Here is a 25,436-nt window from a genome sequence, read left to right as displayed (position 1 = left end):
AGAGAAACAGGTGGTGCTCAAACGTTGCAAAAATCCAATAGAAAAGAAAAATGGAATGTAACACTCACCCCAATGTTGCAAAAACTCTGAAATTCTTTATTTCAAAGACATCTGGGATAGTTACAGACAGGGACGGGAAGAACAAACAAGGGCATCCTGGAGTTCAGAGGAGTTCTGTTTCGCGGCTAAACCCGTGTGGCGTGACCAAGCAGGTTTAGCCGCGAAACTGAGCCGTCGCCACTCCTCTGAGCTCTGTGGAGCCCTTGTTGTTTGTTCTTCCCGTCCCTGCCTGTAACTATCCCAGATGTCTTTGAAAGAAAGAATTTCAGAGTTTTTGCAACATTGGGGTGAGTACTACACGTTCCATTTTTCTTTTCTATTGGATTTTTGCTATGGTTATTATGCTTCCATGCAAATTAATGTGAAACAGATCCCAAAATTATGTGTAGTACTCTACTATCCTCTCTATCCCAAGAATAGATGCTGTAGATATATGACAGGCCTCAGTAATATTAGAATGTTCTGGCAGATCCCTGTTCCTGAGAGTTGACCTATTACTACTAAATGGCTATTCATACCAGGCTTCTTACCTGTTGTGCTCACCATGTATTTCCATTTCACCACATACGCGTCACCCTCGTGGAACTGACCAATGCTCTGCTTCGGCAGCCGACTGTAGTCAAATTCCAAAATGTGCCAGACGTCCACAGATACGGTGGTAATTTCATACTGTCTCCCGTCATCTCCTTCTATCATGCCGTGACCGCGCAACACATTAAATCCGTCCAAAACCGTTCCCACAGTGGCCTGAGAGAGCGGGACCATCCGCATGACATCGTAGCCTTTGACATTTTCTTCTAGCTTCTCGACCTGTTGTAGTAAAGGAATAAGCAGAGAATCCATTAGGTTTTTAAGATGCCGCGGATACTGAAATTAATAAAAGATTTTGTTGTGTTATGAAAAAATCTTCCAAGTAACCCGAGCTATATACTTTAGGATTATGGATTTATTAACTGTTTTCACACTAACAGTTCAGTCATTTAATGCATTAGTGAAGTTTTTTTTTATTTTGTACTGATCCAGGTTTACACCATAGTCCAGTGTTTCCCAACCGGCGTGCCTCCAGCTGTTGCAAAACCAGGGCTCAAGTCCTGCAGGAACTCATGGGAACAGAGTTCCTGCACTTTTTCCACAGCAGGAACGCATTAGCAGGAGTCCTGCAGGACCAGCCCTTAAAGGGGTACTCCGCCCCTAAACATCTTATTCCCTATCCAAAAGATAGGGGATAAGATGTCGGATCGCGGGGGTCCTGCTGCTGAGGACCCCCACGATCTCGGCTGCGGCACCCCAGACATCCGGTGCACAGAGCGAACTTCGCTCTGTGCCGGATGACTGGTGATGCAGGGCAGAGGCTCGTGACGTCACAGTAATGCCCCCTCAATGCAAGTCTATGGGAACGGGACTGACGGCCTTCACGCCCCCTCCCATAGACTTGCACTGAGGGGTCGTGACGTCACAAGCCTCCGGCGCTGCACCCAACGCTCTAAACGAACGCCGGGAGCAGCAGGGAGAACATGGGGGTTCCCAGCGGCGGGACCCCCGGGATCAGACATCTTATCCCCTATCCCTTGGATAGGGTATAAGATGTCTAGTACCCCTTTAAATGGAAATCTTGGGTGAGTTCCCACACTTTCATTCCCCAGGACTTGACCCCTGTGCAAAACTACAACTGCCAGCATGCCCGGACAGCCAACGGCTGTCCGGACATGCTGGGAGTTGTAGTTTTGCAACAGCTGGAGGCACACTAGTTGGGAAACAGTGCCATAGTCTGTTATCAATCACCATTCCTTGCTGGTTCAGTATCGGCACATTGTTGTTTCCACATTGAATTGCACAGAAATACAACATTAGAAACCAGCAAATTTGTGAAGCCAGCTATGGACTGCAAAACAGGCCGTAACTCAGGATCCGTGCAGAATAAGGTATTGCCAAAAAATACAGTGCTGTGGAGTCGGAGTCGAGGAGTTGGACGAAATTTTGGGTACCTGGAGTCAGAGTTGGCAAACAATGCACCGACTCCAACTAATTTAGATTGGAATAAAAAAAAACAAGTTTAAATGTCCCAATTCACAAAAAGTTATAATTAATTACTTCTCTACTGTTGACTCACGTAACCGCAAAACGAACACGTTAAGTGACCGTGAAGAAGCATCCTTTTCAAGTGCTTCACTATATGGCACGCAACGCACAATTAGGAGCGGCAATACTTATACTTTCCATAGTGTTGTGTTCTGCTGTTACAGGGAACCATGGGTAACCTAGCCCCTCACTGATAAGGGATTAAGTAAATATGTTTTTTGCAGGACTAGAGACACTTTTATAAGTGAAGGGAATGGAAGGTCAATAGTTCAAGACTGAAGCTGTAAACTATTGGAAAAACTGCTGCCATTCAGCTAAGGCTATAAAAACTTGTAAACTCCAATTTTTAGCTTAAACTTTAATACATTCGCATATTAATACAGAGGAGTCTGAGTCCGAGTCTGAGTCCGAGACGGAAGTACAAAAAATTATCTACCGACTCCACAGCCCTGAAAAACTACAAATTTTAACAGTTTGTAAACTGGTGCTAAACGGGTTAGTTGACAGTAAAGTGCTCAACACGTGATATAAATCTAGCGCTTTTGCCTTTTGCTTTGGGAGCTCCTCACACAAAGTCTTCTCAGCGGTTTTCTTCATTTCTGTCCAGTCCAAGAACTTTTCTTTAAACAATATTGTCTCATTGTGCTCAGTCAGTCGACCAAATATGGCCCAGTCTGGACGACCATGTCCTTTCCTGGAGGACAATAAGATGAATAATAGACAACATATTACCTTGAATATTGGCTCAACTCACATATATAATAGTACAAGATCTGCCAAAAATGTATGTATAATTCTCTTACCTTGGAATAAGAGAATTACATTCCCCAGGATCTAGAGGATTGATATCACAGTTCTCATAGTCAAAGATGCCATTCCAGAGGTGTTTGGCCAGTTGGAAAGCCACTTTTCTCTGAGCCAGCGTCACCTCCTTGCCGTGCCACACATACACCTCGCTGCCAAAATCAAACACCAAAACCTGCAAACAGAATTGTGCACAAAATGTTTACGACAGCTTTAAAAACTATTGTTACAATTGAATATTTTGTATATTGATATTGTAATCAGAGGAGAAAGGCCTTGGTAACTTGGTCAGTCTGACTGAGTTACAAAAATCCTGTGTGAAGATGGCAGAAACTTTCAAAAGGTCGAGAAGAGTGATCAAAAAGAAGCCTCATCTCAATTAAAGACACATGAAAGCCGCATGGGTTTTTGCAAAAAAGGCCCCTGAAGGACAAGATTATCTGATGAATACGAAATAGCAGTTTTTGGCCTCAATTCTAAGAGTCACGTCTGTAGGAAACCAGGCCCTGCCCAATACCATCCCTACAGTGATCATGGTGGGGGCAGTATCATGTCTGGAGGAAACCAGGCACTGCCCATCACCTGCCCAATACCATCCCTACAGTGAAGCATTATGGGGGCAGCATCATGTCTGGAGGAAACCAGGAACTGCCCAACACCTGCCCAATACCATCCCTACAGTGATCATGGTGGGGGCAGCATCATGTATGGAGGAAACCAGGCACTGCCCATCACCTGCCCAATACCATCCCTACAGTGATCATGGTGGGGGCAGCATCATGTCTGGAGGAAACCAGGCACTTCCCATCACCTGCCCAATACCATCCCTACAGTGATCATGGTGGGGGCAGCATCATGTCTGGAGGAAACCAGGCACTGCCCATCACCTGCCCAATACCATCCCTACAGTGAATTATGGTGGGGGAGCATCTTGTCTAGGAGAAACCACACACTGCCCATCACCTGCCCAATACCATCCCTACAGTGATCATGGTGGGGGCAGCATCATGTCTGGAGGAAACCAGGCACTGCCCATCACCTGCCCAATACCATCCCTACAGTGATCATGGTGGGGGCAGCATCATGTCTGGAGGAAACCAGGCACTGCCCATCACCTGCCCAATACCATCCCTACAGTGATCATGGTGGGGGCAGCATCATGTCTGGAGGAAACCAGGCACTGCCCATCACCTGCCCAATACCATCCCTACAGTGATCATGGTGGGGGCAGGATCATGCTGTGAGGGTGTTTTTTGCAGCTGGGACAGGAGAATCAGGGTTGCTGAAAAGCTTAATGGAGCTAATGAAAACCTGATTCAGAGTGCTCTGTACCTCAAACTGGGCAGAAGGTTAAGCACACATCCAAGGCAACACAGGAGCGGCTTAGGGACAACTCTGTCAATGTCCTTGAGTGTCCCTATCAGAGCCTTGACTTAAACCGAATCGAACATCTGTGGAGACCTGAAAATGGCTTCCACCGACGGTCGCCATCCAACCTGACAGGGCCAGAGAGGATCAACAGAGAATTACAGAAAAACCCCAAATCCAGGAGTGTAAACCTTGTGGCCTCAGCCCCAAGAAGACTGGAGGCTGGAATCATTGCCAAAGGGGGTTCAACTAAATACTGAGTATAGGGTAAGAATACTTATGTCACTGAAAAATTACATTTCCTCTTTTCAATAAATTAGCAGAGATGTCTTACATTCTGTTTTTAAATTTGTCATTATGGGGTATTAAGTGCTGAATAATCAGATTTTTTTTTCTTTTTTAAACACACACAGCCAGGTTCCAGAATGGACAATCTCGAGACTGAGGACACACAACCCAGATATACTTTATTGAATGATATTCTTGTAGACCACATGGCCATGCTGTGGCTGGAGTTCAGTATCGAGTCATGGTCAAGGCTGTATCCTAGCATGGTGGCACAGTCTGACCTTACATACAGCATGACTATATACATGGTCACTAACCTCTTTAGACTGCAGAAGGGAGCACTTGGGGACTTTACCCCAAAATTCATCATCAGGGACCAACTTATCATCCACCAAACGGTAAATACAATTGGTTTCAATGATTGCGTTTTCATAGCGTTCATCTTCTTCTGGATTTCCAGCATCTGCAATGACAGAAATGAAACATAACTCTAATGTTATTCTTTCTTCACATCTGCAGATACAAAGTCTTCCAAGATGAATTTGCCAGAAACCTAGATCCATAGGATTCCAGCAGACCCCAGTTATTAGTTTCAGGAGGGGAATAAAAACACAGTCCCATCCAGAACCTACATCCCATCCCGATGACCAGGACTGGAGGAATCAAGAGTCTCCCCTGGTTTAGTGTATGTTTATTCCTGATTTACCCAAGACTTACCCTGATATTCTGTCTGTCCGCTCAGAAGTTTCCAGAAGTCTCGGGAAGCGTGTGTATGGGTGTTTATCCCCTCCTCTATCGTCTGCACATACGTCGCTCTACATCCCAGTTCCCTCTTTGTCTGAATTATAGAGGCCAGCTCTGAAGCCTGGGAATAGATTTATTTTACTTAAGCGTGAAAACAAAATCAACTTTCTGTAGGCAGCCATAAGGATCACAGCTTATTTTACGAGCCTATCTGTCTTCACATGGACCACTGCCTTTATTATTCTTAATTCACTCATATGGTCCTCATTACCTCCTCCATGGTTGTATGGGCACAGATCAACTCATTACATGCAAACAAATTGTAAAATTGAATTACTGTCAAGACGTTGTCAAGAATTTTTTTTATTTTCAAGTGGGAATTTCCTGTACAGAATCTGCAGGAGGTTGTGCAAGCAAAGGCCACAGAGCACTATTGTGCTATCATCTCTGCAAAAAGCATGCAAGGTCAATGTAGATAGAACAAGAAGGAAAGAAAACAAACCACTCCACAGGCTTGTATCTTGTCATAACATTACAATGCAGCGCCCCCCCATACACAAATGCAAAGGAACAAAACATGTTCTCCTCACTGTTGGCATGTAACCTCCTTTCCAGAGGATTTCCTGGCTTCACTATCAGGCACTTCAAAAGGGCCAACATGTTGTAATCGTAAACCAATATTTACAAAGGGTGCAGACATCCATCACTTTCCTCCTGGCCTTTTATAGTGTGTTAGATGACAGCATTGCCTTAGTTATTTATACCGATGCCAGAACAAGTCACATCACTCTGCAGGAGAGGGACGGAGTGTCAACATCTTGGCCCACTAACCTTTGCCTTCTCAATGACGTTTGCAAATTCTCCGACCCACAGGAAGCAGTAGTGCGGGGATATCAACAGGAAACAGTCACCGCTGTTCAGGGAGGAGGCCCGGGGCTCAACCAACCTCGACTGAACGTGTCTACGACCTAAACAAAACATTGGAAGCTATTACTATAAATATATACAGTATAACTATGTTGTATGTAAACTAGCTCCAGTCCAGTCCTCCAGAAGGAAGAAAACAACTTCTAGTGACAACTATTGGTAGCTTGAGAGACAGTTTTCTTATTCTGGAGGACAATATTCCCCCCCAGGGCATTGCCTGTAAGGTTAGGTTCACACGGCAGTAAATTTGCAGAATGTTCATCCAGAAAACACAGACAGACACTCCGCAAATTAGTGGGTGCTGGCAAAAAATGCTGGCGCTAAGACCGCTTAAAAATGCGCTGTCTCCACAGATGTATTTCCAAGTGGATTCAGCCGAAAAAATTGACATGTAAATTCTTTTGGCAGAGGTTGGAATCTGGAATTTCCGCTCCGTGCACGATGCAGCATAATACCATTGAAAGCAAAGAGATTCTCTAATGTTCTATTCTGCTTGGAAATTCCGTTGCATGAACATGGCCTTTAGGAGTATGTTCACATGGCAGAATCCGCCAGAAAAATTCAGCTTGGAAATTCTGTTGCCACAGAGTGCCATTGTTTACATTTCTACTTAAAATTCTGATTTCGCTTCAGCTGAAAGAATGAACATGTAAATTTTTCATCAGGATCTGATTGGAAATGCATTGCTGTCTATGAAGATGTGGCATTTCCGTGCGGTCCTAGCGCCGGTGGACGCCAGTGTTTACTGGGCGCACATACCACAAATTTTCCACCTTGTGAACGAGGCCTAAGACTCTCTACACCAGCTGAATCAGTATGTCCAGAACGTAAATACCGTAAGTACTGCCATGAAAAAGAAATAAAAAGTTCAGACCGCAACCTACTACAAGAACAGGCCAGAAGAAGTGATGGTATAACATATTTTCTTCTTAAACAGAACACCTGGCTCTGCTCTCAGGGAATCAATACTATGTATACTGCCGTCAGTGAGTATTGCGCTCATTCACATTAGCTGGATGTATGGTGGTGATCACGCTATGGGAGTTCGATTATACATTATTCCAAAGAAGACGAAAGAAAGAAGCGGTTCACTCACCAATCCGTTGCTGTGGTCTTTATTCGATACAGTAGTTACATTGGCAACATATGGTAAGATGGAACGGCAGGGCAGGAGGTGTAACAGAGCCCCGTCCGAAGCGACGGCGCCGTTTCCCGCCCCATGGACGTATCTTCAGGCTCGGAATTGACAATATAACATTTTCTCCCCATGTCACGTGACCTGGATGGCCTCATAATGTAAATCTATGGGGCTGTCCAGGTCTCAGACACAGAGCAGGTAGAGAAGCGCACAGCAGCCTGCTTCTCTTCTCACTTGTTCTTGCCTTTGGTCAGAGTCTGAACATCCAGACCTTGGCTGATAAAAACTTTTGACTTGTCCCCAGGACATATCGAAAGCTTTCTTCATTGTAAGGTACACTTTAGGTAACCATATTTTTTATTTGTAATTATTTCTCTCTCAAATCCCAATATAACATATAAGATGTCCTCTTCTGTCATTTCCTCTATTCCCCTATTTTATTAAAGGGTACCTCTCATCAAATAAACCTTTGATATTTTTTAGATTAATGAATGTTGAATAACTTTCCAATAGCATGTTAATGAAAAATATGCTTCTTTCTATTGTATTTTTCCCGATCAGTCCTGTCAGCAAGCATTTCTGACTCATGCTGGAGTCCTAAACACTCAGAGCTGCCAGCCTGCTTTGTTCACAGCCAAACAGGCTGTGAACAAAGCAGGCTGGCAGCTCTGAGTGTTCTCCTTTGTGAACAAAGCAGACTGGCAGCTCGTAGTGTTTAGGACTCCAGCATGAGTCTGAAATGCTTGCTGCCAGGACTGGTAGGGAGACCCCTAGTGGTCATTTCTTCAAAGTGCAAAATTAAATAGAAAGAAGCATATTTTTTAATAACATGCAATTGTAAAGTTATTCTGCATACATTAATCTATAATATATCAAAAGTTTTTTTTGATGAGAGGTACCCTTTAAGAGGTCTCCCTATTTCAGTGTTTCCCAACCAGGGTGCCTCCAGATGTTGTAAAACTACAACTCCCAGAATGCCCGGAAAGCCAACGGCTGTCCGGGCATGCTGGGAGTTGTAGTTCTACAACAGGTAGAGGCACCCTGGTTGAGGAACACTGCTCTGTACCCAAAGACACTGTCAACAATGATTGGGTTTGGACAAAGCCACATTGAAATGATATATTTATACGCAAGTTTGCCTGGAAAGTTGTCCTAAACACATTTTAAGGCCATCCTGACTGCATCAAGAACGTGAGGAATAAGCAGGCAGACATCCATGATATTACAAATGACATACAAGACCAAGTTGGGACATGAAATAGAGATTTATGACATCATGTGTACTTGGCTTGTTGTCTTCACGTACCTTTAATTTGTATTAACATAAGCTTCTTATATGGCACGGCACTGTTGTTGGAGTGCTGCTCCGTGAGGTTAACACTGCGTAAGCTGACACTGCTAAAGTTCTCTTTACTGGCCAGTCCAGCCAGAGCCACTTCGGAAAAGTTAGAATTTTTTGACACTATGGAAGAAAAAATATTTTTTTTTTTATAAGAATCACTGAATGTATCTCAAGTGAACTGTGGGGCACAGCTTTAGTATGAAGAATAAACAGGCAGCAGTCAGACACCCATCCCTAACCCCCTGCGATCAAAACACCTATCCCCTATCCTGTGGATTGGGGATAAGTTGCTATTGCCGGACTGTAGTATACATACTCTTTTCCACTTTCATCCTTTTGGATTCCATGAAAGCCACGTTTAGCCTGGTCTCTGTGTACTCCTGCAGGATGTCATCCCGGGCTGCCAGCATTTTAAGAGGGTTCCCTGAAGCCTGGACGTTTCGCATGGGTCTCACCGCACGCTTATGTTCTGCAACAGTGGAGGTCAACCTGGGGAAAAAATATAAATAAATTAATTTGAAGGGGTTGTACAGAATTATGGCTGCGCCATTACAGTTAATGGGTTGTATCAAGGGAATGAGGTTTGGCTGCATTGCTGGTATGTTATGCTATACATTAACCCACCTTTTCCGATGTTATGGCAATGTATACCCCTCACGTAATGCACTTAAAGGAGTACTCCGGCGCGCACTTTTTTCCTTTTATCCCGTCCGGGCTGCAAAATAAAAGAAAACACACTTTCTCTTACCTGCCAACGAGCCCCCGGAGCTCCGGTACAGGTGTTCGGTCCCCGGGCTGTATTCTTCTTACTTCCTGTTAGCCCGGCACGTCACACGGAGCTTCAGCCTATCACCGGTCGCAGCGATGTCCCGCCTCTGCTGGTGATAGGCTGAAGCTCTGTGTGACGTGCCGGGCTAACCGGAAGTAAGAAGAATACAGCCCGGGGACCGAACACCTGTACCGGAGTGTACCGGAGCTCCGGGGGCTCGTTGGCAGGTAAGAGAAAGTGTGTTTTCTTTTATTTTGCAGCCCGGACGGGATAAAAGGAAAAAAGTGCGCGCCGGAGTACTCCTTTAAGTGTGGACATAGCCATTGCTCTTCACCCCTTTTTATTTGTGACTTAAAGCAGGAGTCCAATGTTATTCTTCTTCCTGTTCTGCAAAGTTTGGCATGGAGAAAAGCTGCACACAATGGATAGTATAGATGCCGAGGGAACCGTACCAACACTCAGTGAGTTCTGTGCACATATCAAATTAATAAGAAAAATGTCAACGTGCACAGAACTTGCTAGTCGTATGGCTGCCTCAGCAACTGTACTAACCACTGTGTGCAGCATCTCTCCACGCAAAACGCAGAACAGGCAGAAGAACAATGTTGGACACCTGCTTTAAGTCACAAATAAAGAGGGGTGAAGAGCAATGGCTATGTCTACACTTAAGTGCATTACATGAGGGGTATATATTGCCATAACATCGGAAAAGGTGGGTTAATGTATAGCATGGCATACCAGAGCTACACCCATTTAGTTCAATAGGCCAAACGTGGTCACTATGTTCAGTCCATTTCAGAAGGCATACTGTTATTCTGCAGAACACAAAATTATGGCCTTTGGCAGCCATCTGCTTTTGGGAAGAATCAGTGTTAGAGTGGTTATCCTTAAAGTTATCCTCTATCCATAGAATAGGTGATTAAATAGCTGATTGGTGGTGGTCCGATCACTGGAACCCGCACTAACCATAAGAACGGAGGTCAATGGTCCTCTGAGTAAATGGCACAGCAGCCTGCATGCTCGGTCACCACTCTATATAATCTCTATGGGGTTTCAACACATTGCCAAGTGTTGAAACGCGCTATGTTTGGAAGTCCCATGGAAAGTGATTGGAGTGGTGGGCAAGAATGTGCGCTGCCACTTCATTCATTCGGGCAACAATTGACCTTTCATTTTTTGTAATCCGTAAGAAATTAGTGCTGGGCGATATACCGGTTCATACCGAATACCGAAATTTTTGTGGTGCACGATATGAATTTTAACCCATACCGCAATACCAGTTTGGCCCGTCCCCCTCGGGAATTAATGAATTATCAGCCGAGCGCTGTCCCCACATTGGGGAACTAATCATATGTGCCCCGCCAGCACTGTTCCCCCAATTAAATATCAGCCCAGCGCTACTACTCACATATGTCACCCGCAAAAGCTGCCCTCCTCGTCCTCCTGTTTGTTGCGGCCGCCGGCGCTGACACTCTATACCAGTGGTCTTCAACCTCCAGGTGTTGCATATCTACAACTTCCAGCATGCCCGGACAGCCGTTTGCTGTCCGAGCATGCTGGCAGTTGTAGTTTTGCAACATCTGGAGGTCCACAGATTGCAAACCACTGCTCTATACTGCATCCCTATGCCCTGGCGGTAAAAGGTTAACAAAATAAACTTTAACTCACCTTCCCCGTCGGTCCGGACTTGCTTGCCAGGGAATGGAACGTCTGACAGCCGTCAGCCTATCACCAGCCGCAGCGATGTTCCGCCTCGGCCGGTGATAGGCTGAGCCCACTGTCATGTAAGAAGCCGGCTTTTTACATGACAGTGGGCTCAGCCTATCACCGGCGGAGGCGGAAGATCGCTGCGGCCGGTGATAGGCTAACGGCTGTCCCACGTTCACGTCCCCAGCGTAAGGCCGATGTCAGAACATGCGTTAGTTAATTTTGTTTACCTTTTGCAGCCCGGGCACATTATAGAGAATGTCAGCGCCGCGGCTGCAACAAACAGGAGGACCAGGAGGCAGCACTTGCGGGTGACATGTGAGTAGTACCCCGATGGGGAGGGACAGCTCTGGGCTGATAAATTTTGGGCAGGGGGGGGGGGGGGGTTGGAAATACTGTTATATACCGTGGAACCGCATTAAGTTACAAAAATACCACAACACACATATTTGGCCATACCACCCAGCCCTATAAGAAATACTAATAATCCACCAACCTGTGGAAGGGGGAGAACTGAATTTTGGCTACAAGCTAACTCACATATCTCCTGAGATTACTGTATATATTCTGCTAGATATGCATCCCTCAGCGTGCATCACACTCACATTAGTAGAAAACCGGGTGACTATCTATATGAGCACTGCACTTGAGATTATTCTGTCACCTACAGAAAAACAACTTCACTTAATTTACAAAAAAAAAAAATTTTAAACGAAAGAAGAAAAATTGCTAAAAAAATATCAACAAAGCTGTAAATGTGAAAACAGGCTGCAGAGAAGCATCTCCCTCTGCAACATATGGCTAGATAAAAGCAGGCACATATTATGTTACAGTAGATCATGTTCCTGGCTTGTGCCGAATGGGGGAATATAATCCATTTAAGGCAAGGCACGAAGTATAAGGCCTAGGTAGCCGCCCAGCTGAAAGCCGTGATTACACTGAGGGCCTGTAAACACAGGAGACAAATGCCCTGGACGTTCCTGCAGAGCTCTATTAGCAGGCAGAAAGCCTCCAGTCCAAACAAGACATAAAACACACATGACATTTAATCTCCATTAAAGCAATCCCTACTGGCTCAGTATGGACTCCGCACACACATTATGAAGTACAGAAGCTTTATTTATACTGAGAAACATGACCATATAGGCATCACAATGATGCTTTTCCCAAAGGTTATACCTACAGGTCATGGAAGATGACCACTGGTTGGGATCACATGACTATGGGTGTGCATAATCTTTATTGCTATACGATACTGTAGCTTTAGTGTCTTACAGGCATGTTATGGATTATGCAAAAAACAACCTTCGTTTGCTTAAAGGAGTACTCCACCCCTAGACATCTTATCCCCTATCCAGACGATAGGGGATCAGATGTCTGAGAGCGGGGGGCCCACTGCTGGGGACCCCCGCGATTTCTCCTGAGGCACCCAAATTCCTCAGCTGCACAGAGCAGAGGATCGCTACGTGGCTGTTGACAGGTGATACAGGGGACGGAGTATCATGACGTCACAGCTCCGCCCCCTCCACGATACTCCGTCCCCTGTATCGCCCGTCATCAGCTACGGAGCGATCCTCGGCTCTGTGCAGCTGAGGAATTGGGGTGTCTCAGGACATCTTATTCCATATCTCCTGGATAGGGGATAAGATGTCTAGGGGCGGAGTACCCCTTTAAAGAACTCTGTACTAATGAGAAGCAAGAACTCGGAAACAGTGTGATCTATGGAGGTCTCTCTTAGGCTGATATCGCTAGTTATAATTGAAGGCACCATGAGTCGGACATTGACTTTATTCGGTGCCACCTTGTGTTCCTGTCAGTTTTCTTCCTTCTGAAGAACTAATCTGCACATATTTTCCCATGGCAAGTTGGCCATATGCAGAAGAACTGGATTTAACAGGCATTTAAAGAGGTTATCCAGGAAAAAACTTTTTTTTTTAATATCAACTAGCTCCAGAAAGATAAACAGATTTGTAAATTACTTCTATTAAAAAATCTTAATCCTTTCAGTACTTATGAGCTTCGGAAATTGAGTTGTTCTTTTCTGTCTAAGTGCTCTCTGAGGACACGTGTCTCGGGAACTGTCCAGAGTAGAAGCAAATCCCCATAGCAAACCTCTTCTACTCTGTGCAGTTCCCGAGACAAGCAGAGATGTCAGCAGAGAGCACTTTTGCCAGACAGAAAAGAACAACTCAACTTCAGCAGCTCATAAGTACTGAAAGAATTAATATTTTTTTTTTAATAGAAGTAATTTACAAATCTTGTAGCTTGTATGCTTGGCGCTGACTCCTGGAATTTTAAATGTTTGTCTTATTGAAGTCTCTCCGTGTCGATGGTTTTACATGGTTCCAATAAAGGTGAAGTTTCTTAATCACTGGCATTTACCTACTTTCTTCGTAATTTACAAATCTGTTTAACTTTCTGGAGCCAGTTGATATTTAGAAAAATGTTTTTTCCAGGATAACCCCTTTAAGGTCCTCCTGAACTATTAAAGGGGTGTTTTGCTTAAAAGGACCCCCATCTATCAGCCCAACATAGTCTTATAGGCACGTATTAGGCAGAGATAGTTCTGTAGGTAGCTAATATGTTAGATGTGTTTCTTGAGTCAAATTCCAGACAGAATATGAAGTAAAAAAAAAAAAAAAAAAAAAAAAAAAAAGACAGAAAAGCTCATAATATTGCTAATTACCAATACCAAAGCATGAAGAAAAACAGAAAAGACAAAAAATGAGAGGTCTCTGATGATCTTTTCTGACCCACAGCTGAACCTCTACAATAACTACATAATATATATATATATATATATATATATATATATATATATATATATATGAGTCCCCTTCTACAAATACAGGTTTTCCAGCAGAATTATTAAATATGAGTGCCCTTCAGACCACCCGAGTGTTTGGTCACTCTTGTAAATGTCTAGAAATTAATGCTCTTTAAACATGATTCCAGCTGTGTATATATCTCCTACGAGCCACAGGGGTAGGATGAAGGATGATGGTAAATACATTGACCCATCTTAGGTTCTGCAATACGATACCCATGGGTCAGAAATGCATGGGAAAGTCAGGAATCCAACTGAGAAAACAAACCTAGGAGGGGTAATATACAGCAAGACCACTCCTTATGTGAGTAATGTATATGGTGCCCCCATTCAGTGCTCGGAGCCGGGAGCAGGAATGAAGGATGGCTGAAACACTAGAACATCCTGGATTATTAAAAATAATTCACTGTCTATAGTCATGTGTGTCCATTTAGTATCAGGCAAACGTCTAAATTCGAGTTTCAGAAAAGAATTCGGCAGCATATGACTCATTACAAAATTCAATTATGGAGTCTGAATCTTCAAAGCAATGAAATAAGAGATGTAGTATTTGTGTAATGCAGTGTTTCCCAACCAGGGTGCCTCCAGCTGTTGCAAAACGACAACTCCCAGCATGCCCGGACAGCCTTTGGCTGTCCGGGCATGCTGGGAGTTGTCGTTTTGCAACAGCTGGAGGCACCCTGGTTGGGAAACACTGGTGTATTGTAACATCTGATGAGTAGCTTGCAAACCTATAGTGAGCAGTATGGTTCTAGGGATGCAAGAGGTGGACACTTCATCCAGGGGTCTCAAGAATGGCTTCAAATTGTTTTCATGGACAGGCTGGGGAGCTGGTGAATCCCCCAGTGGGCCAAAGCAAACATGTGGGACTCCCTGTTTAGGAGCTGCAGGGCCGACATCAACTTCCCTTAGAGCATCACTGCAACCAGGGTGCCTCCAGCTGTTGCAAAACTACAATTTCCAGCATGCTTGGACTTAGTCACTGCCTCCATACAGAAACTACCCAGGTTACCATATATAGATACAGTGACCTGAGATAATAGGCAAGAAGATACCGTAGCGTGCATAGACAATTATGGCCTCTTTAATGTCCCTGGGCAACTGCTCTCTGGTTGCCTCCTGCTCCTGTGTATGTAATACAGACAGTAGAGATGAGCGAACTTACAGTAAATTCGATTCGTCACGAACTTCTCGGCTCGGCAGTTGATGACATTTCCTGCATAAATTAGTTCAGCTTTCAGGTGCTCCGGTGGGCTGGAAAAGGTGGATACAGTCCTAGGAAAGACTCTTCTAGGACTGTCTCCACCTTTTCCAGCCCACGGGAGCACCTGAAACTAATTCATGCAGGATAAGTCAGCAACTGCTGTGCCGAGAAGTTCGTGACGAATCGAATTTACTGTAAGTTCGCTCATCTCTAACAGACAGGACAGAAAAGGAGGAGGGTGGGAGAGAGGTCTGCAGGCTGCTGTGTAAAAAAATAAATAAAATAAAAAATTCCATATATTTGATATTGCTGTAATTGTATAGACCAGAAAAGTAAAGCTTAAAAAAATGTAAAAAAATTGCAGTGACAAAAACACATCATATTGACGAAAAAAATTGCAACTCTTGCAAGGAGATATTTGAAAATAAAAAATAAAAAAGACAACCCAGAGAATTTCTTGGGCATTAAAGAGGTACTCTGGTGGAAAACATTTTTTTTAGGTCTTTATAACTCAACTGGTGCCAGAAATTTAAACAGATTTGTAAATTACTTCTATTAAAAAAATCTTTACCCTTCCAGTGCTTTTTAGCAGCTGTACGCTACAGATAGAATTCTGTTCTCTTTTAATTTCTTTTTTGTCTTGTCCACAGTGCTCTCTGCTGACACCTCTGTCCGTGTCATGAACTGTCCAGAGCAGCATAGGTTTGCAATGAGGATTTTCTTCTGCTCTGGACAGTTCCTGATACGGACATCAGGTGTCAGCAGAGAGCACTGTGGACAAGACAAAAAGAAATTAATAAAGAACAGAATTTCCTCTGTAGCGTACAGCAGCTGGTAAGTACTGGAAGGGTAAAGATTTTTTAATAGAAGTAATTTACAAATCTGTTTAACTTTCTGGCATCAGTTCATAAAAAATAAATAAATACATTTTATATATATATATATATATATATATATATATATATATATATATATATATTTATATTTATTTTTTCCACTGGAGTACCCCTTTAAGGTCCAGAAAGTATCCAGGGAGAAAGTGGTTAAATGTGTGTGTGTGTGTGTGTGTGTGTGTGTGTGCGCGCGCATGTATATTTATTGTATGTACATAGCATGATGTATTCTAAAATTATATTTATTTGATAATATTTGGTATTAATATTTAACCCCTTAAGGACTCAGCCCATTTTGGCCTTAAGGACTCAGACAATTAAATTTTTACGTTTTCATTTTTTCCTCCTCGCCTTCTAAAAATCATAGCTCTTTTATATTTCCATCCACAGACTAGTATGAGGGCTTGTTTTTTGCGCGACCAGTTGTCCTTTGTAATGACATAACATTATATCATAAAATGTATGGCGCAACCAAAAAACACTATTTTTGTGGGGAAATTAAAACGAAAAACGCAATTTTGCGAATTTTGGAAGGTTTCGTTTTCACGCCGTACAATTTATGGTAAAAATGACGTGTGTTCTTTATTCTGAGGGTCAATACAATTAAAATGATACCATTATTACATACTTTTCTATTAATGTTGCGCTTAAAAAAAATCACAAACTTTTTAACCAAATTAGTACGTTTATAATCCCTTTATTTTGATGACCTCTAACTTTTTTATTTTTCCGTATAAGCGGCGGTGTGGGGGCTCATTTTTTGCGCCATGATCTGTACTTTTTTTTTATACCACATTTGCATATAAAAAACTTTTAATACATTTTTTATAATTCTTTTTTAATAAAATGTATTAAAAAAGGAGGAATTTTGGACTTTTTATTTTTTTTTTCGTTCACACCGTTCACCGTACGGGATCATTAACATTTTATTTTAATAGTTCGGACATTTACGCACGCAGCGATACCAAATACGTCTATAAAAAAAAAATTTACGCTTTTTGGGGGTAAAATAGGAAAAAACGGATGTTTTACTTTTTTATTGGTGGAGGGGATTTTTCACTTTTTTTTTACTTTTACATTTTTTTTTACACTTGAATAGTCCCCATAGGGGACTATTCATAGCAATACCATGATTGCTAATACTGATCTGTTCTATGTATAGGACATAGAACAGATCAGTGTTTTCGGTGATCTTCTGCTTTGGTCTGCTCGATCACAGACCAGAGCAGGAGACGCCGGGAGCCGGGCAGAGGCAGGAGAGGGGACCTCCGTGCAGCGTTATGAATGATTGCATCCCCACAGCAGCGCTCTGCCGCAGATGCCGGGATCTGTATTGATCCCGGCACCTGAGGGGTTAATGGCGGACGCCCGCGAGATCGCGGGCGTCGGCCATTGCCGGCGGGTCCCTGGCTGTGATCAGCAGCCGGGATCAGCCGCGCATGACACGGGCATCGCTCCGATGCCCGCGGTTATGCATAGGACGTAAATGTACGTCCTGGTGCGTTAAGTACCACCTCACCAGGACATACATTTACGTCCTGCGTCCTTAAGGGGTTAATGTAAATATTTGACTACAGACACACATGGTAGTGGCAAACATGCAATTCTATCACAAGGAAGCGCAGACTTCAAATAATTGCATTTTGGGCAGATAAAAGTGCTATTTGCAGATGCTAACGTATGAAAACCCGCACCAGTTTGTGGTTAAACTGCTTGTAGGCGAGGCGTTTCTTTGAATGGCCCAGGGCCTGATTCTGTAGTATGCTGCCTGCCTGACAGACTCACTGGCCGACATTTATCATGGTCTTTAGACAGTTTTTTGTGTCTAGAAAAGGTGCAAAAAAAGCGCAAGCAGGGTTTATTTGCGCCTTTTGGTTTACACATTTCTGCTGATTTTGAGTTGCAATCCACTGATTTTGGTAATACACAAGATATGGACGGGTTTTATGAACTGCGCCTTTTTGTGAAAAGGTGCAAAAAAGGCGCAAAGCCACTGAAAAGTCTCTAAAACTACACATGCCCAGACTTAGATTAGGTTTTTGTTGTATGTAAAGAGAGAAATTTCAGAAAATGTGACCTGCACAAAATTTATGAAATGCTCTGTGACCATTTCATAAATGTGGTGCTCCTACACATTACCAGCTCACAAAAAAAGGTGTAGAAAAATGCTTCACTTACACCTACAATGATAAATGCTTCACTTACACCTACAATGAAAAATGCTTCACTTACACCTACAATGATAAATGCTTCACTTACACCTACAATGATAAATGCCGGCCACTGAGTAATCCAGTAATAAAGCATCACCTGCTTACTGTTCAGTGCAGGAAGCGGGGACTCTTATCAGGCTTGACAGAAGTCCCTGTGCCAAAGACGTTTAGTTAGCTCTCTATGCTGCTTGAATAACACCACAGAAACTATTGTGTAAGTGACCATCAATGTGTGCAATTTACCGGTCACATACACGGCTCTATGTAAACTGCAGAGAGGTGTTGCACCAATGTGAAAGTTTTGGCACCGGCAACGTCTGTATTTGTAAGGCTTCTTTCACACTGCCATTGAGACACGGCAGTGCAACGCACGTCAGGGAAACCGGGGACAATAGCGGGAGAAAAAAAATACATCATGCAACATCTTTTTCTCCCGCTACTCCCATTAAAAAACAATGCTGCCCGACAGACCACATAATAGTAAATGGGATGTGCCGGGACCTGTTGTTGCCCCATCCGGATAACGGGCGTTAAAAGGCATAAAAAAAAGAAGAACAAAAAAGCCTTTAACGGGTGACCAAGACAATAGTCCGACACTGTTCATGGATGAGACTCCTGGATATAGAGGCAGCCACTTGCCTTGATATGATGGATTTGTTTGCTGTGTAGTCAGATTTAAAGAGGTTCTCTGCTTTTTTATAAGCCTGCTTGTTGGAAGGATTCCTTACAATAAACAGATCACAAAATGTCCCCCTGCCGAGACCCCAAGAGATCAGCTTTTAATTTGTAGGGAAAACCTGTAAGTGTTTTGTTTCTTTCAGCGCCACCACAGGGGAAATGAAGCATTACACTTGGTGAATTCACATGAATGGGCTGTCTGGGTTATGCCCACTACTCACTATTATGTGTGAGCAAGGCAATGAGGAAGGGTGCTACTATTACTCAACAACAATTAAAGGGGTACTCTGGTGGAAAACTTTTTTTTAATTTTTTTTAAATCAACTGGTGCCAGAAAGTTAAACAGATTTGTAAATGACTTCTATTAAAAATGTTTAATCCTTCCAGTACTTAATAGCTGCTGAATACTACAGAGGAAATTATTTTCTTTTTTTGGAACACAGAGCTCTCTGCTGACATCTCTGTCCATTTTAGGAACTGTCCAGAGCAGCATATTTTTTGCTATGGGGATTTTCTCCTACTCTGGACAGTTCTTAAAATGGACAGAGATGTCAGCAGAGAGCACTGTGCTCGTGATGTCAACAGAGAGCAATGCGTTCCAAAAAGAAAAGAATTTCCTCTGTAGTATTCAGCAGCTATAAAGTACTGGAAGGATTAAGATTTTTTTAATAGAAGTAATTTACAAATCTGTTTAACTTTCTGGCATCAGTTGATTAAAAAAAAATATATAAAAAAAAAAAAAAAAACTGTTTTCCACCGGAGTACCCCTTTAACCCTTGGGTTCAGCAAGTAGCTCTTTGTACACAGTCACTGCAATATCATATTAACCCAGTGTTTTCCAAACAGCGTGTCTCCAGCTGTTGCAAAACTACAACTCCCTGCATGCTCGGACAGCCAAAGGCTGTCCGGGCATGCTGGGAGTTGTAGTTTTGCAACAGCTGGAGTCACACTGTTTGGAAAACACTTCATACACCATTAGGGAATACTCCAAATAATAGTGACTGTTTACAGTGAGCAGCAAGTGGCCCCATGCATACAGTCACTGAAATGTGTGTGTGTATGTATAATATATATATATATATATATATATGTATATATATATATATATATATATATATATATATCTCCAGTACAGCTAAGTACAGCTATGTTTATGTATACAGTCATTGATACGCTATAACTCTAATACTGTTATTTTAAATCTTAAATAATAATAAACACAAGTTCTGCTCAAAGTGTATGCGTGCCGAATCTGGCACTTCTTGTTTCAGTACATTTACACAAGGTGCTGTGATTCATGAGCACTGTAAAATCCTTCCTGGTCATGAGAGGAGGATCCTGAATGAACAACCTCATCATGTAAAAATAAAAAATGTTTTCAAATCAACTGATGCCAGAAAGTTAAACAGAATTGTAAATTACTTCTATGTAAAAATCTTAATCCTTCCAGTACTTATCAGCTGTTGTATGCTCCAGAGGAAGTTGTGTAGTTCTTTCCAGTCTGACCACAGTGCTCTCTGCAGACACCTCTGTCCGTGTCAGGAACTGACTGGAGCAGGAGAGGTTTGCTATGGGTACTTGCTTTTACTCTGGACAGTTCCCGACAAGGACAGAGGTGTCAGCAAAGAGCACTTTGGTCAGACCGGAAAGAACTACACAACTTCCTCTGGAACATACAGCAGCATATAAGTAAGGGAAGGATTAAGATTTTTAAATAGAAGTAATTTACAAATCTGTATAACTTTCTGGCACCAGTTGATGTGAAAACCTTTATTTTCCACCAGAGTACCAATTTAAAGATCATTAATAGACGATGGGACTTCTAAATTAGGCAATCCCTTTAATGATACTTTGACAAAAGTTTCCGACCGATTAAAGTTACTTACTTTGGTTCTTCAGCTCTAAACAAAAAATCAAAATCGTCATCAAAGGAGAAGGCTATAGGGCTGGCTTGTAACTCCAACGGCCGGTAAAAGCGGTTGAATGTCTCATCGTCATCGAGCTTCATGACTTCTTTCACCGACTTGCTGGTGACCGATAGTGTTGTGTCCTGCAGGCCTCCAACTAAAAAAATAAAATAAAAATTAGAGATAAATTTTCACACACAAAATATTGCTAGACACAAACCTGCAACCACCACAGTAACTTTAAAAGGGATTATTCGAAATCATAATATATCACCAATCCACAGGCTAGGCGTTACCTGACTGCTGGGACTGTCAAGGATGGCTGCTGGTTAGGCCTTAAAATGTGAGTGACTGCCGCTGTATACCGCTGAGTGTCGACACAAAGAAATAAACACCAGACAAAAAGTTGGTATAATCTTCTCAGCAGAAGTTTAGCTCACACTGGTTAAGGAGCTGTCCCAAGGAGTTCTGTTTATTATACGGAAGTACATTGATTTTTACAGTTGACAAAAAGGGAAGGTTCGTTATCACGTCAAAATCATCACGTTATATTTTGATTGGTTATTTGAGTATTGTGTCGGTATATATTAGCATTTTAAGCATTCATTTGTTTCTTAACCATAGGTCACTTATGTTGCCATTTCCCTATTCTACCAGAAAATTCCGGATCTATCTGTCCTTCTGCACAGTCTATATTTCTTCAGATGTTTTGTATTCAAATTCCAACTTCTTTATCTTGCATCTTTTGGCCTTGTCCTAAGGTCTTCATCTTAGTTACAAGCAAATAGCAAGCTGATATGTCTCATAAGGAAAATAAATGTTTTTCTACAGCATATTAGCATATATATCTATTTTTAATAAATATATATATATATATATATATTTTTTTTTTTTTTTTTATTTTTTTTTTTTTTTATGATCATTAATCAAAATCATAATGGTTATTCTTATCAGGACCACCGCTGACTTGACTGCTGGGACCCCTGCTGATCTTAACAATGGATTCACCTTGACCCTCACCTGAATGGTGCAGCAGTATGCATGTTTGACCACTGCTCCATTCACTCACTATGGGGGACATTTATCATTTTCTTTAGAGCCTTTTTTTGCTTATATTTGGTGCATGAAAAGTCGAACATGTGGCTAAGCCCTTTTTTTTGCGACTTGTAGCAAAGAGCTACAAATGATCTTATGGAAGTCGATTTCAGTTTTCACTTTGCAGTGGTAAAGGATTTATCAAGTGCAAATGTCGCACAAAAAGTCGCAAACTCCTCCATCTACACAAACGCAGATGTGGCTTACAAAACTGGCTTACAAATTTGCAAAAAGCTTTAATCTGACTCAAATAACAACAATCACCTTTATTGTGCAGTCTTCCCAAAAATGATTCAAGTTTATCCAATTTTCTATCAGATTCCAGGTGCAGTTCAGGCTTGGCTTCAATTTCTAGATGAAAAAAATAAATTAATTTCACCAACTGAACTGAAGAGGGGGCTAAGGCCCCAGAAGACAGTTATGCAAAAAATACAAGATGTTCGAAGTATAACATAGACACAATGGGGGAGATCTATCAAAACCTGCCCAGAGGAAAATATGCCCATAGCAAACAATCAGATCGCTTCTTTCATTTTCCAGAGGCCTTTTCAAAAATGAAAGAAGCGATCTGGTTGGTTGCTATGGGCAACTTTTCCTCTGGACAGGTTTTGATAGATCTCCCGCAAAAAGAAGAGCACAAAACTGCTAAGAGACAGTGGTTAGTATAAAAGTTCATATAGAGATGTCCCTAAAAACCTAGAGTGATCTTTTAAGACTATAAATGAGAAAACTATAAGCAATCTGCATCTGTATGTTTAAGCAATTTGTGATTGTAGTCTAATAGCAAAGGATCCACTTCATAGACCACCTGAAGGGCACAGCACCACCTCTGTTCTCAGGTTTTGTGTGGTATTACAACTTGGCTTCATTGACCTCAATGGAGCTGAGCTGCAATACCACATGTAACCTGAGGACAGGGGTGGTGCTGATTTTGGAAGAAATTAGCTCTGTGTTTCTATCCCAGGATAACCCCGTTAATTTCATTAGTTTTATATGCTGCCAGATTACAGTATAGCTGGAGTTTTCCTTAAGGCCAAAATAAACTTTGGCACATTGTTCTGGAACTGTACAAATAAATGTGTATTTATTAGCTTCACATAAGAAAAATAATTAAAGGAGGAGTTTTCCCTTTATAAATGTAATACATTTTGTAAAAAAAAAAAAAAAAAAATGTAACAAATGAATAATTTGCATACTAATGGGCGCTCGAGTCTTTAGAAGCTCCATTCCACCAGTGTCACCCCTCCTTTTCCCCCATGTCATGACTAGCAAACCACTTGTATGTGACTTGGGTGGTCATTACCCCTGAGCTGCGGTGATGGCAGTGGGATGGATCATGTGACTGCCAGAGTGTGAATCGGTATATATATTATCTACCCCACGGATAGGGGTGAGAGAGAAGTGGTCTCATTCAGAGAATCCACTGGTGGGACCAGGTTCTGAAACAACACTGCTCAAAAAAATAAAGGGAACACGAACAACACAATGTAACTCCTAGTCAATTACACTTCTGTGAAATCACACTGTCCAACATTGATTGACAATCAATTTCACATGCTGTTGTGCAAATGGAACAGACAACAGGTGGAAATTATAGGCAATTCGCAAGACACCCCCTAATAAAGGAGAGGTTCTGCATGTGGTGACCGCAGACCACTTCTTAGTTCCTATGCTTCCTGGCTGATGTTTTGGTCACTTTTGAATGCTGGTGGTGCTTTCACTCTAGTGGTAGCATGAGATGGAGTCTATTACCCACACGTGTCCACTCAAACGGTCAGAAACAGACTCCATGAGGGTGGCATGAGGGTCCGACGTCCACAGGTGGGGCTTGTGCTTACAGCCCAACACCATGCAGGACGTTTGGCATTTGCCAGAGAACACCAAGATTGGCAAATTCGCCACTGGTGCCCTGTGTTCTTCACACATGAAAGCAGGTTCACACTGAGCACATGTGACAGACATGACAGAGTCTGGAGATGCCGTGGAGAACGTTCTGGTGCCTGCAACATCCTCCAGCATGACCGATTTGGTGGTGGGTCAGTAATGGAGTGGGGTGGCATTTCTTTGGGGGGCCGCACAGCCTTCTATGTGCTTGCCAGAGGTAGTCTGACTGCCATTAGGTACCGAGATGAGATCCTCAGACCCCTTGTGAGACCATATGCTGGTGCGGTTGGCCCTGGGTTCCTCCTAATGCCAGACAATGCTAGACCTCATGTGGCTGTAGTGTGTCAGCAGTTTCTGCAAGAGGAAGGCATTGATACTATGGACTGGCCCACCCGTTCCCCAGTCCTGAATCCGATTGAGCACATCTGGGACATCATGTCTCGCTCCATCCACCAACACCACGTTGCACCACAGACTGTCCATAGACTGTCCACCTCATCAGGAGCATGCCCAGGCGTTGTAGGGAGGTCATACGGGCACGTGGAGGCCACACACACTACTGAGCCTCATTGTGACTTGTTTTAAGGACATTACATAAAGTTGGATCAGCCTGTAGTGTGATTTCCCACAATGATTTTGAATGTGACTCCATATCCAGACCTCCATGGGTTGATAATTTTGATTTCCATTGATAATTTTTGTGTGATTTTGTTGTCAGCACATTCAACTATGTAAAGACGAAAGTATTTCATATGATTAGTTCATTCATTCAGATCTAGGACGTGTTATCTTAGTGTTTCTTAATTTTTTTGAGCAGTGTATAATTGGCTCCATTGGTGCAGTGGAAGACAACCCCCTTCTGAACCAATCACTAGAGAGAATTTATTTTGTGATGATTCACAATAATAACCCTTCAGGCCTTATTTACAATGACAATAAAAAGTGGATGTTTACATGTTCTGTATAGTGGGTATGTTCACACTGTGGAATTCTTGCGGAATCCCGTTCACACTGAGGAATCTCAGCAGTGGACAATTCTGCCGCTGGAATTGTTCCGCGCAAAGAAAGAACATGTTCATTCTTTGCGAGTAAGTCCGCGAGCACTGGATAGCCATCAATGGTGACGGGGCAGTGCAGCGCGGTCCTACTGCTGAAGCAACCTCGGCGGCGGCGGCCGCCAGGCAGAACCTCAGCACGCGGAATTCAGCGAGCGGAGTTTCCGCAGTGTGAACATACCCTAGTGAGGGAAAGAATCCTAAGGTTACAAATGCAATTTAAATGTATAGTATCATGTACATATATTACAGAAAAGTGTACATGTAGCTGAGCAATCCACAGACCTTCAGAAGGTTTAGCGACAACATTGATAGACTTCGGTTTGAGAGCGGTTGGAGATGGTATAGATGTTATGGCTGTAGGTGAGGCCAAGCCTAAAATAGACAAACAAGTTAATTAGGGAAACCGTTTCTTACATTAATAACTACAAATTACAAGAAACAAGGGGAAATA

The 25,436-nt window shown here is 42.7% G+C and overlaps 1 protein-coding gene across 5 annotated transcripts in view; it reads right to left on the bottom strand.

Moving 5' to 3' along the window:
* SVIL (supervillin) overlaps positions 1 to 25,436 on the bottom strand; it is a 316,448-nt gene that overhangs the window by 23,809 nt on the left and 267,203 nt on the right. For all 5 annotated transcript variants that reach the window (XM_056519430.1, XM_056519428.1, XM_056519431.1 and 2 more), the window contains 11 exons: positions 25,268 to 25,357; positions 22,308 to 22,394; positions 20,928 to 21,105; positions 9,067 to 9,239; positions 8,715 to 8,870; positions 6,175 to 6,311; positions 5,317 to 5,464; positions 4,917 to 5,062; positions 2,943 to 3,118; positions 2,686 to 2,833; positions 591 to 870 (listed from right to left, as the gene is read on the bottom strand). In XM_056519430.1, the coding sequence (XP_056375405.1) occupies positions 591 to 870; positions 2,686 to 2,833; positions 2,943 to 3,118; positions 4,917 to 5,062; positions 5,317 to 5,464; positions 6,175 to 6,311; positions 8,715 to 8,870; positions 9,067 to 9,239; positions 20,928 to 21,105; positions 22,308 to 22,394; positions 25,268 to 25,357 (1,719 nt within the window). The remainder of the gene's footprint in view (positions 1 to 590; positions 871 to 2,685; positions 2,834 to 2,942; positions 3,119 to 4,916; positions 5,063 to 5,316; positions 5,465 to 6,174; positions 6,312 to 8,714; positions 8,871 to 9,066; positions 9,240 to 20,927; positions 21,106 to 22,307; positions 22,395 to 25,267; positions 25,358 to 25,436) is intronic.

This window comes from Hyla sarda, chromosome 5 (assembly GCF_029499605.1).
Source record: "Hyla sarda isolate aHylSar1 chromosome 5, aHylSar1.hap1, whole genome shotgun sequence".
Taxonomy (NCBI): Eukaryota; Metazoa; Chordata; class Amphibia; order Anura; family Hylidae; genus Hyla; species Hyla sarda.
This window is presented reverse-complemented; position numbering and strand designations above follow the sequence as displayed.